Genomic DNA, 15,244 nt, shown 5'->3' with positions numbered 1-15,244 from the left:
AGCATGAAGTGACTCTAATGGTATGAATGGCACAAATGACATGAATGTAAATAGACATGTGCATCTACATTACAAAGATCGCTTCCACAAGAGCAATGGAAAAAGAAACCTTTTCATAAGGGTGAGGCTTTGTGTTACTTTGACACAGATGAATTAATCCAGTCTGACCTTTCCAAGGTGCCTATTAACCTCTTGCTGTTATGTCAGCTACAAACAAAATGGCATTTCACAACTGCTTCCAAATTGTACAGTATACTTGAAGCAACAAATATCATAGTTAAAAAAAAAGAGGTAAAAATATAGCTTGATTTTTAGTACCATGTTTGATTCCTCCGTACATTTTTGTGAGAGAAATGCAATGTATCATAGTTTCAAGAGGTATGTTTATTAGTTTTAGGAGAAAGAGTAAACACAAAAAAACAAAGTCATTTATCATAAAATACATAAGACATAATTTGGCAAAATTACTCTGCTAAATCTGAAGAGATTGATAGGACATGTTTATTTGCTTCTGTCACTAATTGGCACCAATCCTTCTCTTCTGAGTTGGATATCATCAAAGAAGAAATAGTATAAAATGGTTCTATATTTGGTCAGCTTTTTATGAAAAGATTGACTTGGAACTTTCTTAGAATTCAGGATTTTTAAATTCAGTAATCAATATCAGAAAAACCAAGCTTTCGAGCAAAGGAAAGCCTTAACTATTCACGTGTTACCTCCAATAATGCTTATGGTAAAACTGGTTTGTAAAGGAACCATCTGTGTTTCAGTCATCTTCGCTATACATTCTAACTAATTGTAAGGACCTCCCAGTTTCTCATGTTTCTTTGTTTTATGGCATAAACTAAACTAAAACAAACAAAAAAACAACCATTTTCCTCTGCTCCCAAAATGGGATTTGAACTAGGTGCGCACTTGGTCATTAGCACTTTGGTCAGCTGATCAGCAGCAGCTTTGAGCTTGACTACAAGATGAAGTACATGGAATATGAAAACATGCGGAACACAAAAAGGAAATACGAACTTCCTGAGGCTTCCATGTTCCCTCAGCCTTATTTGCATTAAAACATTTTAGAGGTCTGGACAATTATTTTAAAGGTCCTCTCGCAGAGAAGCTATTTTATACTTTACAGCCTTTCCCATTCGTGACCAATTATTAATTCTGAAGAAAATTTGGTCAAGAGAGACCAAAACCATAAGCATCATTTGGTACCAGGTAATTTTTTTTCTTCTTTGTCTCCTTTAAAAAATATTATCACAACTAATGTCACTTTTGATGTGAAATTCTTACAATAGAACTTCCTGAATGAAAAAATAGAAAACTCACTTTTCTGAGCAAAATAGTCAATTGAACCGCTGAGAGGAAAATGTAGCATCACGGGTCATTTGTAGCATGAAAGCCACATCAGAAGAATACAAAAAGTATTGTGATACACTCAAATTAAGACACTAGGTGTGTGACAAATCGAGAAAGAAAAGGAGAAGAAAAATCAGTTCAGCATGGCAAACACAGGGTAGGCAGTATTTGGGCTGTCATGACATCTCCATAAAACTGTAGTTCAAAGATCACTGCTGGTCTGTCATGTTTTGGTGCAGATGAGGGTTTGGCTCGGAGGTGGCTCACATTTTGTTGAAACACTCCTTAGCATTGGACCATACCTGGATTCCCTGAGATGACAAAAATGCAACAGACAATAGGAGCAACTGTTATAGATCGTATTTGACATAGATGAAATGCAAAAACACATTAATAAAAAAAAACCTAAATACCTTCTTACACATGCTGATCTGCATAATGGCATAGCTAATTAGCGCTTCCTTTAAGTCTCTATCCTTTTGTTCCTTAAAACGTCCAACGTCTTCCCAGGCTGCTCGTAGAAACTCTCTGAAGGCACAATTACAAAGGCAGATGTCATTTTTGTCTGTTCCACTCTTACAGCTTTAACCATGTCAGTTCCCGACATTGTGATATGTATCAGTCATAATCCAATAATGGATTGGCATTTAGCTTACTTGCACTCTGCAGTTTTGTCTTTGACTAGTTCCTCCCCGTCCTGGATGCTCTGCTCCAAGGCTGCCAACCGGCTCTCCCTCTGTTCCTCAGTCTCTTGGCCAAATATTTTACTGGTCATCCCCTTCAGAGAAAAGATGCGCACTGTCTGCACACACATTCAGACAAACAAAAAACACAATATTACATTTTTTTGTTAAATTAGGCTGGAATAATATTATGAACACATTCAACCATGTTCATTTACAGTGCTACAGTTTAGACAACGGGACAGTACTTTTGTGTATAGGCCTTGTATATGTGATCAGGATGTGTAGGAGAAAGTGAGAGAAGAACCTGTGTGAGTGGCAGTGCATTACCCCAGAAGCCAGCTCTTGTCTTTGGTGTTTCTTCTGGGCAACATCCTGTATTGCAAGCTCCAACTCATACTGCAACAGCTCATGTTTCCTAATTACCGACCTTAAGACATAAAAATATACTATTTTTTAAATTCTAAACCTAAAATATTTATATATCACAGCAGTATTAGACTCAGACCTCCTACATACTGCTTTCTTTTCAATGAAGATACAATGCAAAGCAGTGACAGCAGGAAGCAAAGAGATGGAAAGTGTTGGTCAGCTTGAAAACTCACCTTAAGAACTTCAAGCAAACATAGATAAATGAGCATATGATTAATATACTCTTTTAAAACACTTTTTTATTTATTTCTGAATACCCTGATATACCTTTGAGGTTACATTACTCTATGGGATAGAAATTACACGTGTTATTAGAGAAACAATTACCTGACTGCATCAGTGTAGAAAAGGTAGTCTTTCAGCCGGTCTGAGTAATGCTCCTCTTCCTCTAGAATGTCATCTATTGATGCAGCATACCTGCATATACACGAAATCACATTCACAAACATGTGTGTTTGTTTGTTATCTTCAGTGCACTCTAAAATTGGAGTGTGTTGAGTGAATACTGTAGTTTTAACTCTTTCTTACGTATCCATGTGGTGTCCTGCACTCTGTAGTCCATCTCCCATCTCCTTTTCTATGGCACTCCACTCACTGGGGACACAACAGTTCAGGAATTCATAACTTTAACTCTCTAGTTGTCACAATGTTTGTCTGCACGATACTGCCGCTGTCTTTGTGCCTCTGTTCCACAGGTGGAGAACGCGGATGGAGGACAGGATATCCAAAGGCCTGGAAATCCTGCCCCCAATTCAGCGACAGCGCATTATGGACATTAAACTCAAACTGGTCCATCTGCTACTCTCTCTCCCTCTGTCTCTTTTACTTGACCTATCTCGATTCCCAGTGTATTTCTCTTTCCCAACCAACAGGTCAAGGCGGATGACTGCCCTCCAGAGCCTGGTTTCTGTCCGGAGTTTCTTCCTCAATGAGGGAGTTTTCCCCGCCACCGTCGCTTATGCTTGCTCTGGAGGGCATTGTTGGCTTACAATGTACAGAAGGTAACAACAGAAAATGTGTTGCTCACCTGAAGACTCTGCCATAGTTACCATGGACCTTGTAAACGCCGTACAGTCTGTCAGCTGCTTTCTAGACAATCAGTGAAGTATATATGAGTGTGCGACACAACATCAGCAAACAGCCACTGGCCAGAAGTAATAACACGGTTACTTAAGGAGAACATTTGTGCGGACAGGCTGACACTCACCGCGCGCACCCTGAGCAGGTGAGAGATGAAAGTGTTGAGTTCGTCAGTGTATTGTTTCAGTGTTGTGAATCGCCTAGACAAAAAAAAACCCCAAAAGGATCATAACTCAAACACTGATCAGTTTCAGATTTGTGTTGCTCGAGAGAACATTAATTATCATACCACTAAAAATCCATTTAGAGAGTGGGATCATTCATTTTTAATTCACACTACCCGTTTAGGATTGGGAACACTGAAATTATAAAGATACAGCAGGGCATTTATAAATCTAGAGGGTATGATTTCCAGTACTGGAAAGGCAATGATGTTCTTTGTTCTATTAAATGGACACAGTGGGCTTCATTGGTGATGCATTTTGCAAAGCAGGCCAGAGTGATTTGGAATTTAACAAAACGCAGTGATGGCATAAAACAGTTATCAGCTGTGCTGCATGTGCTGGCTGATGGGAAATGTTGAGCTACTGAAGTTAGCATCAGCTTTTTAGCGTCAAGAAACCTGTAACATCCTCTTCTGTAACTTCATATCAAAAGGGTGATCTGGCAAAGATAAAAACTAAGACACTAAAAAGGCATTGTGTAACTAGTTATCCTGCAACAATCAGAGGATGAGAGTGAATGCTGTCATCTGCTAAAATGGCCAGTATCTACATGTTCATCATAATCAGTAAAGGCAAAAAACAAAACCTAACAACTGTCCCCATCTAGAGCTCATCTCCTGAACTGAAAATCTTCTTTTCTTCTTTTCCTTTCGGCTTTTCTCTTCAGGGGTCGCCACAGCGAGTCAATTGCCTCCATCTAGCCCTGCCCTTTGCATTCCTCTTCTCTCATACCAACTACCTTCATGTCCTCCCTCATTACATCCATAAACCTCCTCTTTGGTCTTCCTCTAGGCCTCCTGCCTGGCAGTTCAAAACTCAGCATCCTTCTACCAATATATTCACTATCTCTCCTCTGGACATGTCCAAACCATCTCAGTCTGGCCTCTCTGACTTTATCTCCAGAACCTCTAACATGTGCTGTCCCTCTGATGTACTCATTCCTGATCCTATCCTTCCTGGTCACTCCCAGAGAGAACCTCAGCATCTTCATCTCTGCTACCTCCAGCTCTGTCTCCTGTCTTTTCCTCAGTGACACTGTCTCTAGACCAAACAACATCGCTGGTCTCACCAGTTTTGTACACCTTTCCTTTCATTTTAGCTGAAAACTCTTTTATCACACCTGACACTTCCTCCACCCGTTCCATCCTGCCTTTACACGCTTCTTCACCTCTTTTCCACACTCTCCATTGCTCTGGACTGTTGACCCTAAGTACTTAAAATCCTCCACCTTCTTGATCTTCTCCCTGTAACCTCACTCTTCCACTTGGGTCCCTCTCATTCACACACATGTACTCTGTCTTACTGCGGCTAACCTTCATTCCTCTCCTTTCCAGGACAAACCTCCACCTCTCTAGCTTCTCCTCCACCTGTTCCCTGCTCTCACTGCAGATCACAATGTCATCTGCAAACATCATAGTCCATGGAGATTCCTGTCTAACCTCATCTGTCAGCCTGTCCATCACCATAGCGAACAAGAAGGGGCTCAGAGCTGATCCCTGATGCAGTCCCACCTCCAGCTTGAACTCCTCTGTCACACCTACAGCACACCTCACCACTGTCTTACAGTCCTCATACATGTCCTGCACCGCTCTAACATACTTCTCTGTCACTCCAGACTTCCTCATACAATACCACAGTTCCTCTCTGGGCACCCTGTCATAAGCTTTCTCCAGATCTACAAAAACACAATGCAGCTCCCTCTGGCCTTCTCTGTACTTCTCTATCAACATCCTCAAAGCAAATACTGCATCTATAGTACTCGTTTTGGCATGAAACCATACTGCTGCTCACAAATTTTCACTTCTGTCCTTAGTCTAGCTTCCACTACTCTTTCCCATAACTTCATTGTATGGCTCATCAGCTTTATTCCTCTGTAGTTGCCACAACTCTGCACATCTCCCTTGTTCTTAAAAATGGGCATCAGCACACTTCTCCTCCATTCCTCAGGCATCTTCTCACTATCTAAGATCCTGTTGAACAACCCAGTCAGAAACTCTACTGCCACCTCTTCTAGGCACTTCCAAACCTCTACAGGTATATCACCAGGACCGACTGCCTTTCCACTCTTCATCTTCTTCAGTGCCCTCCTCGCTTCCTCCTGACTAATCTTTGCTACATCCTGGTCCACAACAGTCACCCCTTCTAGTCTTTGTTCTCTCTCATTTTCCACGTTCATCAACTCTTCAAAGTACTCTTTCCATCTTTCCATCACACTACTGGCACCTGTCAAGACTTCCGTCCCTATCCTTAATCACCCTAACCTGCTGCACGTCCTTCCCATCTCTCTCTGTCTTGCCAACCGGTATAGATCAGTCTCTCCCTCCTTACTGTCCAACCTAGCATACAAGTCATCATAAGCTTCTTGTTTGGCCTTTGAACTGAAAATATCTCATCAAAATGATACAAAAGAACCAATAAAAAGATTTTTACACCTACCTGTCAGGATTCTTGACTCTGAACATGGCACTCAAAGACTTCAGTCTGGAGTCGGCCTTATGGGCAAAATTAAATTAGGATTTTTAAAAAATCAGTTAAAAAATTTTTACTCCCAAATGTAAAATATATTGTGAATTAATTGCAAACCTTGTCTTGGAAACCTGTTTCTAAAACCGCCTCCCTCCAGCCTCTCTCCTGAGGACAGATGATCGAAAGATACATGAAACATAATCAACCAAACTGGGTAAAAATAGAGCTTTGAAGTAGATAACTGCATGACAACAAAACACCACAAATGACCTGCACTGGATGAAGCATTTTGCTACTGGCTACATGAACAGATGCTCAGTTTGACCAACGATGAATGAGATTTAGATGTGTGTAGGTATTCTAACATGACAAGAATACTGATTACCTCTAATATAACGGGCCTGACAGTAAGATAACCGTACAGCACATGTGTCTTTACACAAAAAAACCTTTTATGCTTTTATTTTTCTGCTAGATACGTTTTTCAATGTCTTCACTTCCTGTATCCTCTAATACATGCTGTGAGATCAGCATATGTATTGCAGTAGATTTCAATGGAATACGTTGGAAGTTTGAATGCTAACCTCTGTCAAAAAGAGAAAGACGATTTTATCATTAGAAAGTACAGGATGTGATGCAATACGGAGCACGAAGTTTTCCAGGCCAACTCGACGTCGCTCAACAAAATCTGGGTCAAGGTTGTCTGCTGACAGCTTGTGCCACACAAACTCTGCCTGGAAAAAAAAAAATTAAAAGAAGTGAGTATTATCTAATAATAGAAGCCACTGTAGTGTCTGTGACCAGGATGAACTCAGAACAAACTAACAATGATTGAATAAATCTGAAAAGATGTGCCTCCCTCACCCTTTTTTCTGGTAGTGGAGGAATGATGATGTATGGGTAGGTGACCAGGAGGTATGTTCTAAGCAGCTCAAACTCACTGTAGCGCCTCCCCAAACTATCGGGTACTACAGACATAGCCCCCTCTGGGACAGTATCAGCTGGCCTGCAGACAGACAAATCACATAGTAGATGAAGGTGCTTTCATATACAGTATTGTATCTTCTTCTCAGTTCGACTTTTCCCTTCAGGGGTCGCCACAGCAAATCAATTGCCTCCATCTAACCCTGTCTTCTTAATCCTCTTCTCTCACACCAACTACCTTCATGTCCTCTTTCACTACATCCATATATTCACCAATATACCAATATATTCACTATCTCTCCACTGGACATGTCCAAACCATCTCAGTCTGGCCTCTCTGACTTTATCTCCAGAACCTCTAACATGTGCTGTCCCTCTGATGTACTCATTCCTGATCCTATCCTTCCTGGTCACTCCCAGAGAGAACCTCAGCATCTTCATCTCTGCTACCTCCAGCTCTGTCTTCTGTCTTTTCCTCAGTGACACCGTCTCTAGACCAAACAACATCGCTGGTCTCACCACAGTTTTGTACATCTTTCCTTTCATTGTGGCTGAAACTCTTCTATCACACATCACACCTGACACTTTCCTCCACGCGTTCCATCCTGCCTGTTCACGTTTCTTCACCTCTTTTCCACTCTCCATTGCTCTGGACTGTTGACCCTAAGTACTTAAAATCCTCCACCTTCTTGATCTTCTCCCTGTAACCTCACTCTTCCACTTGGGTCCCTCTCATTCACACACATGTACTCTGTTTTACTGCGGCTAACCTTCATTCCTCTCCTTTCCAGGACAAACCTCCACCTCTCTAGCTTCTCCTCCACCTGTTCCCTGCTCTCACTGTAGATCACAATGTCATCTGGAAACATCATAGTCCATGGAGATTCCTGTCTAACCTCGTCTGTCAGCCTGTCCATCACCATAGCAAACAAGAAGGGGCTCAGAGCTGATCCCTGATGCAGTCCCACCTCCAGCTTGAACTCCTCTGTCACACCTACAGCACACCTCACCACTGTCTTACAGTCCTCATACATGTCCTTCATGGTTCTAACATAACTCTGCCACTCCAGACTTCCTCATACAATACCACAGTTCGTCTCTGGGCACCCTGTCATAAGCTTTCTCCAGATCTACAAAAACACAATGCAGCTCCGTCTGGCCTTCTCTGTACTCCTCTATCTACTTTCAACATATACAGCATTGTATAAACTAATCAAAAGCACACAAGAGACACTGTACTACAACACCACCCACACGAATAGCTCCTTAAGTCTTCAAAAATCCCTTAGAATGTACAGAAGTATCCTGAAGAATTTTCTGACAATATAAACAAGTATCACAAGTACAAATACAAGTAAATCCTACATATATTTTCATGCAACTGAAAACCAGATCCTGTATTCAGCATTTTTGTGATGATCAGATCCTGTTTTGTTTTCGTTTGTTGTTTTTTTCTTTCTTAAATTGAATTAAACAATCACCCACCGTGTTTCTATTAGGTAGGCTGTGTAGGTTTCCTGCATGTTAACCGAGTTCCTGCCGGTTCTCTTCTCGGCTTCCGCCAAGCTTATATCCATCTTTCTCAACAGACCCATTCCCCTCTCCATCATCTACACCGACAGGACAGACAGAGGGACAACAAGGCATTTAATAGAGGGACAACAAGGCATTTAATAGAGGGACAACAAGGCATTTAATAGAGGGACAACAAGGCGTTTAATAGAGGGACAACAAGGCATTTAATAGAGGGACAACAAGGCATTTAATGAAAGGAGTTTACATCAAAGGGGCGTTTTTGTGACAGGAGCGTTCGAGTCCCAACACCGTTACGATCCGACCCCCAAGAAATACGAGAAACACGTCGTTTATTATTCACACCGACATCGTCGTATTTTGCTAAATATACATAATTCAAGAACGGATTTACAAAATGAAAAGACTTAAACTAGTTAAGCTAGTTGAGGTGTTTGGGGTCAACGTTTGAACTGTTAGCCGTTAAGCTAGCATGAGCAGAAGTTTCCACAAAGTTAGCTTAAAACCACTGCACGCAAAAAAACAACCGTAACTAGCTTTAACAATTCATAACGTAATAACGAATAAAGAAATAAAGCTTTACAGGTGGTTGGAATAAAAATGTAACATCCTTTTCAAAAATAAGAGTGGGAATTCTCCGTTTGTTTGTATAATGTGAATTAAATTTAGCTAACATTACCCGGGCCTGAGTAGGAAAGTTTTTACTAAGGAGACCAGGCTTTAAATCTCCAACATGTTTGTCACGTACAATTACAAAAAAAATACAACCGTGTTTATAGAGTTGTTTTCGGATTCCGCTGAAGTGATGTCGGTGTTACCAATCACAGCTACTTCTTCGCTACTTCCAGAATCTGCCATCGTCTTGTAGACGCCGAGCTGCTGCTGTGGTCAGCTGAGCTGGCAGACTGGTGTGCGCATGCGCGTTCAGGATTCACAATAACCATATTAGAGTGGATACAGAATAATAAATAAAACAAAGACACTGAGTCAGAGACCGCACCATCCCTGAATTCAACATTTTACCCTGACCTACACATTTTCTGCCTTTTGCTTCCTGAAAATGTCGCTTTTTGTTTTGTGATTATATCTCATTAGGTTTCAGAGATGTGTACCTAAAAAGGTATTGTCAGTGTCGTGCGTGCGGACAAGGATGACAAATTAGTTCTTCTTTGGGGAGCTTTATTTAACGCATCAAGCCATAACCATAAACACTCATGAACTGGCAAACTCCCGCTCAAAACTCCCTTTTCACATTCACACGCCCCCTCCCAAAGTCTCAAGAACCCCACAGGACACCGGGGATATCACACTGCCTCCCCCCACCCTTATGAAGCCCCTCGTCCCCGAGGGGTCATTAAAAAGTCATGAAACCATGGAGGCCTCCGTCGTAGTCTCTGTGGCCGGCCTCTCCTTGACAGAGGGGCCTGTGGCAGGGAAACAGACGGGTGGTCTGGGGCATCGAGCGAAGGAGTGTCTTGTGAAGTTTGGTCAGCGGGGGGTCCAGAGTCCGTCTGTGAAGCCCCCCCCCCCCGTTCAAACACAGGAACAGCCCTCCCTAAGTAAGGTGCTAAGCGGTCCCGGTACAGAACCACACCCCTGCCTCTAGGAGGAACTTGAACCCTGTAAATCACCTCACCTACCCTCTCAGTCACTCACTCACTTTGCACAGCCCATCCCAATGACAGTCCAATGTAGGACAGCGCCCCGTCTTCCTTTTTGGGGTATAAACCCCAGCCCTGAAGTCCTTGCCCCTACTCCTCAGGGCATGGTTTCTTTTCTGCTTCATGCCAGCCTTCTCCAGCTGATTTCTGGCAAAAGCATGAGCCTTCTCTAACCTGTCCTGCAGCTTCCTAGCATACTCTGGCCCCAGCGGGGCCCTTGCAGCATCTGGTGGCCTCCCAAAGGCCAACCCGCGGGCGTTCTGATCTCCCTGCCTATCATTAAGCAAAGCAGGGGTGCAGCTCGTTGAACTCTGGACAGCGGACCGATAAGCCATCAGCACAAAGGGAATGTGTCTGTCCCAGTCACGCTGATGGTCTGCAGTGAGGATAGCTAGCTGCTGCTGCATGGTCAGGTTAAAACATTCCACCAGACCATCGCTCTGCGGATGTAATGGCATGGTGCGTGTTTTCTGAACACCTAACTGCTCACATAAGGCTGAGAACACCTTAGCTTCAACGTTTCTGCCCTGGTCACTGTGAATGGCCTCAGGTGCACCGAACCGGCTGAACATGCCCTCCATCAGTGCATCCGCCACAGTTTCTGCCTCTTGGTTAGGCAACGCATAGGCTTCAGGCCACTTTGTGAAATAGTCCATTGCACAGAGCACATTCTTGTTCCCACTGTCTGTCACGGGGAATGGACCCATTATGTCCACACCAACCCTCTCCATCGGCGCCCCCGATGCCTGCTGCTGTAAAGGGGCGTCGGACTGATCAAGAGGCCCCTTGTGCGCTGCGCAGTCATCACACCGCCGGCAGAAGTCTTCGACGTCCCGGCGGTGCTGGCCCCAATAGAAACTCTGTCTCAGCGGGTGCAATGTCTTTGAGCTGCTGAAGTGACCCAACCCAGCGCTCCCATGACAGGCCCCTAGCACCGCTTCTCTGAGGGCCTTGGGAACCACAACCTGCCACCTCTCTTCCCCTGCGGCTGGATCTTTCCACGCCCGCTGCAGTACTCCTTCAGAGAGACGCAGTGCACCAAATTTACTCCACAGGCAGCTGTCTTAGGACCAGTCGAAAAACAGTGCAGGTCGCCGCCATCTTCATGGACACCCACCTCTTGCCGTGCAGGTGCCCGCGTGTCGCGCTGGGCGCATCCATCTTTATCGCTCCCGACACTGCACTCTCTCATCGCTGACAAATCGCACCGCGATAGAGCGACAAACTGTATATCTTATTATTTACGGTAAATTAAACGTTTATGAACCCTCCCTATACTGATATTAAACCACCTTCTATCTGTATTACCTTTTCCCACACTCTAAGACTGTTTAAAGCACTTTTGTGTCTCACGGAAGTCCAAGACTCACAGAACGGAGCTCACTTCCGGATGCCGTCAGCCACTAGAATCGCGTACGGTATCACGTGACTACATTCCAAAAATCCGCGATGAGCACAAAAGTTGAATTTTGATCGTGACCTAGTTTTTTTGAGGTAAAGCTCATCATCTCATTTTCATCCCCTTTGCAGCCCGAGTAACGTGCTTTTTGTTTCATCTTTCTATCTGCAACATTTGTGAAGATATTTGGCGGACGAACACACAAACTCTGACAATTACAATACATCACCACTTTGCAGGATGTAATGGATGATATAAATAATAATTAAAAATAATCAAAATGATTGAATAAATAAAAAAATACAATGTTACATCACAATCACAGTGTTAGAACCTTCAAATAAATTATAAAATATTTTATTATTTCAAAAATACATTTGATACCTTAACTATTACACAGCAAGAATCCTTAATAAGTCTTGAATAAGTCCGATGACACTGCGATAGTGGCATGTATCTGGGAGGGTGACGAGGGGGCATACAGGGCATTGGTGGCTGACCTCGTGGAGTGGTGCCAACAGAACCAGCTCCAGCTCAACGTCTCCAAGACAAAGGAGATGGTGCTAGATTTCCGGCAGGCACCTCCCTCTCCACAACCAGTGATCATCGAGGCAATGAGGTGGAGGTGGTAGAAAACTATAAGTACCTGGGACTGCAGCTAGACAGCAGACTGGACTGGTCACTCAACTCGGACTGTGTGTACAAGAAGGGGCAGAGCAGGATGTACTTCCTGAGGAGGCTGGCCTCCTTCAACATCTGTCCTAAGCTCCTTCTCATGTTCTATCAGACCGTAGTCTCCAGTGTGCTGTCATATGTCATTGTGTTGGGGTGGGGGGGCCAGGAAAAGAGATATGGACCGTCTGAACAGACTCATCCGCAGAGCGGGCTCAATGGTCGGGCTGAGTCTGGACTCTGTGGATACGCTTCTGGAGAGCAGGACCATGTCTAAAGTTAAGGCTATCATGAACAACACCAGCCACCCCCTACACACCACCTTCTCCCAGCAGAGAAGCACCTTCAGCGGCAGACTGCTGTCACACAGCGCCTCCACAGAGAGGCTGAGGTCCTCCTTCATGCCCCGGGCCATCAGGGGGTACAATGACTCTCTCAGGAGGAGCGGGGGGGAGGTGGCGAGGTCAGCACGTGGTTGAATGGATTTAATTTAATTTAATTTTATACTGTTTATATTTTAATTTTGTACTGTTTATATTTTAATTTTATAATGTTTATATTTTAATTTAATACTGTTATATTTTTAATTTTATACTGTTTATATTTTAGTTATAGTTTAGTATATAAGTCCTGTTAGTGCTGCATGTGTCTGTTAGTGTAGTGTATGTCTTGTGGTATGTCCTGTGATGTCAGTGTTTCTTTTTCTCTTGGTGTCTGTCTGTCTGTCTGTCTGTCTGTCTGTCTGTCTGTCTGTCTGTCTGTCTGTCTGTCTGTCTGTCTGTCTGTCTGTCTGTCTGTCTGTCTGTCTGTCTGTCTGTCTGTCTGTCTGTCTATCTAAAATTTTAAAGTCAGTAACATAATTGTAATTCCCTTCTGTTGGTGTGAAAGTATTATTAAAGTTAATGTTAACTAGTAAAGTTACAAGAACTACTGTAATGTAAACACTAGAAGTTGAACTGTGTTTTGCTGAATTGGTGAAACTCCAGTTCTTTTTCTGGCATCACGTGCAGCGTCTTTTGACATTATTCCTTGGGGATGCTGACATCTAGTGGTGATATTTTTGGTTTGAGTTTTGTTTATCCCCAGCTTGGACCCTATGTACAAGCTTAATACAACAGATTGAGTCTTAGTTGACCTAGTTTTCTCAAGGTCAAGGTCATCATTTCATATGCATCCCCTATGCCGCCCGATTAATGTGCTTTTTGTTTCATCTTTCTATCTGCAACGGTTGTGAAGATATTGGACTAACTAATTAGACTTTGTCATATATTGGACATCACAATTTCATAGTGACTGAAGCGGGTATTTGACAATGAAGGAATTCTTAGCGGATGAAGTGGATATTTGATGATGAATGAATAAAAAAAAGAAACTTGTATCTCATAAATGACACATATTCAAAATTGTGACAGAGGAGTTCAAGGTAGAGGTGGGACTAGTCAGGTATCAGCTCTGAGACCCTTCCTGTTTGCAGTGGTGATGGATATGCTGAAAAAGGAAGTTAGACTGGAAAAGAAGAAGATTTTTTTTTATTTTTGCAAAAACACAACATTTTACAATTTTACATTAGATGAAAGCATTACAGTGCTTCAGAAGAAGATTTTTTGCAAAAAACACTTCAATCACATTCAAACATTTTAAAATTTTTCATTAGATGAAAGTACTAAAGTGCTTCAAAAACACTAAAAACCAATAAATAAAAGGAAAATACAATTTAAAAGTTAGTGCATTATATCAGGAAGTTTGCAAAAGTGAGTTGATCATCAACTAAAGTGCATAGGACATTTTTGTGACACCAGATGTTCCTAAAGTTATTTTGGTCTTTTGTCATTTTATAAAAACCAAATTCTAGTTTTAAGCGACATCTGATGTTGCAGCAAAAAACAGTAGCTGCTTCTTGAACAGTATTGTTTTCAGTTAACCTCTTCCTGGTCACTTAAATTGCGAGTTTTGCCTCTCCAGAGATAAAATTTAAAAGCTGCCACTTTCTTTTATTCGATTTATTGTGTCCAGCAGTAGATGAATTTCCTGATACTAAAATTTTCAGAAGAAGAAGATTTGATTTTTTGATTTTTGCAAAAACACAACATTTTACAATTTTACATTAGATGAAAGCATTACAGTGCTTCAGAAGAAGATTTTTTGCAAAAAACACTTCAATCACATTCAAACATTTTAAAATTTTTCATTAGATGAAAGTACTAAAGTGCTTCAAAAACACTAAAAACCAATAAATAAAAGGAAAATACAATTTAAAAGTTAGTGCATTATATCAGGAAGTTTGCAAAAGTGAGTTGATCATCAACTAAAGTGCATAGGACATTTTTGTGACACCAGATGTTCCTAAAGTTATTTTGGTCTTTTGTCATTTTATAAAAACCAAATTCTAGTTTTAAGCGACATCTGATGTTGCAGCAAAAAACAGTAGCTGCTTCTTGAACAGTATTGTTTTCAGTTAACCTCTTCCTGGTCACTTAAATTGCGAGTTTTGCCTCTCCAGAGATAAAATTTAAAAGCTGCCACTTTCTTTTATTCGATTTATTGTGTCCAGCAGTAGATGAATTTCCTGATACTAAAATTTTCAGAAGAAGAAGATTTGATTTTTTGATTTTTGCAAAAACACTTTAATCGCACTCAAACATTTTGCAATTTTACATTAGATGACAGTGATTCAAAAATACTAAAAACCAATAAAAAGAAATACAATTTAAAAATTAGTGCATTATATCAGGAAATTTGCAAGAGTGAGTTGATCATCAGCTAAAGTGCATAGGACATTTTTGTGACACCAGATGTTCCTAGAAGAAGAGGAAG

At 41.9% G+C, this 15,244-nt stretch overlaps 1 protein-coding gene across 1 annotated transcript; it reads right to left on the bottom strand.

Moving 5' to 3' along the window:
- Positions 1–365: 365 nt before the first annotated feature.
- On the bottom strand, positions 366–9,600 carry LOC137604853 (sorting nexin-4-like). Its single transcript, XM_068329017.1, has 14 exons — positions 9,467–9,600; positions 8,651–8,775; positions 7,106–7,247; positions 6,826–6,975; positions 6,359–6,406; positions 6,212–6,267; positions 3,679–3,751; positions 3,499–3,560; positions 3,000–3,065; positions 2,799–2,888; positions 2,370–2,469; positions 2,013–2,158; positions 1,770–1,884; positions 366–1,667 (listed from the first exon to the last, which is right to left on the bottom strand). Exons 1-14 carry the CDS (start codon positions 9,554–9,556, stop codon positions 1,620–1,622), a joined length of 1,311 nt encoding a protein of 436 aa, XP_068185118.1. The 5' UTR covers positions 9,557–9,600; the 3' UTR covers positions 366–1,619.
- Positions 9,601–15,244: the final 5,644 nt, after the last annotated feature.

Source organism: Antennarius striatus, chromosome 12 (assembly GCF_040054535.1).
Source record: "Antennarius striatus isolate MH-2024 chromosome 12, ASM4005453v1, whole genome shotgun sequence".
In the NCBI taxonomy this organism is placed as follows: domain Eukaryota; kingdom Metazoa; phylum Chordata; class Actinopteri; order Lophiiformes; family Antennariidae; genus Antennarius; species Antennarius striatus.
The sequence above is the reverse complement of the archived record's forward strand: the minus strand, read 5'-3'. Positions and strand labels throughout refer to the sequence as shown.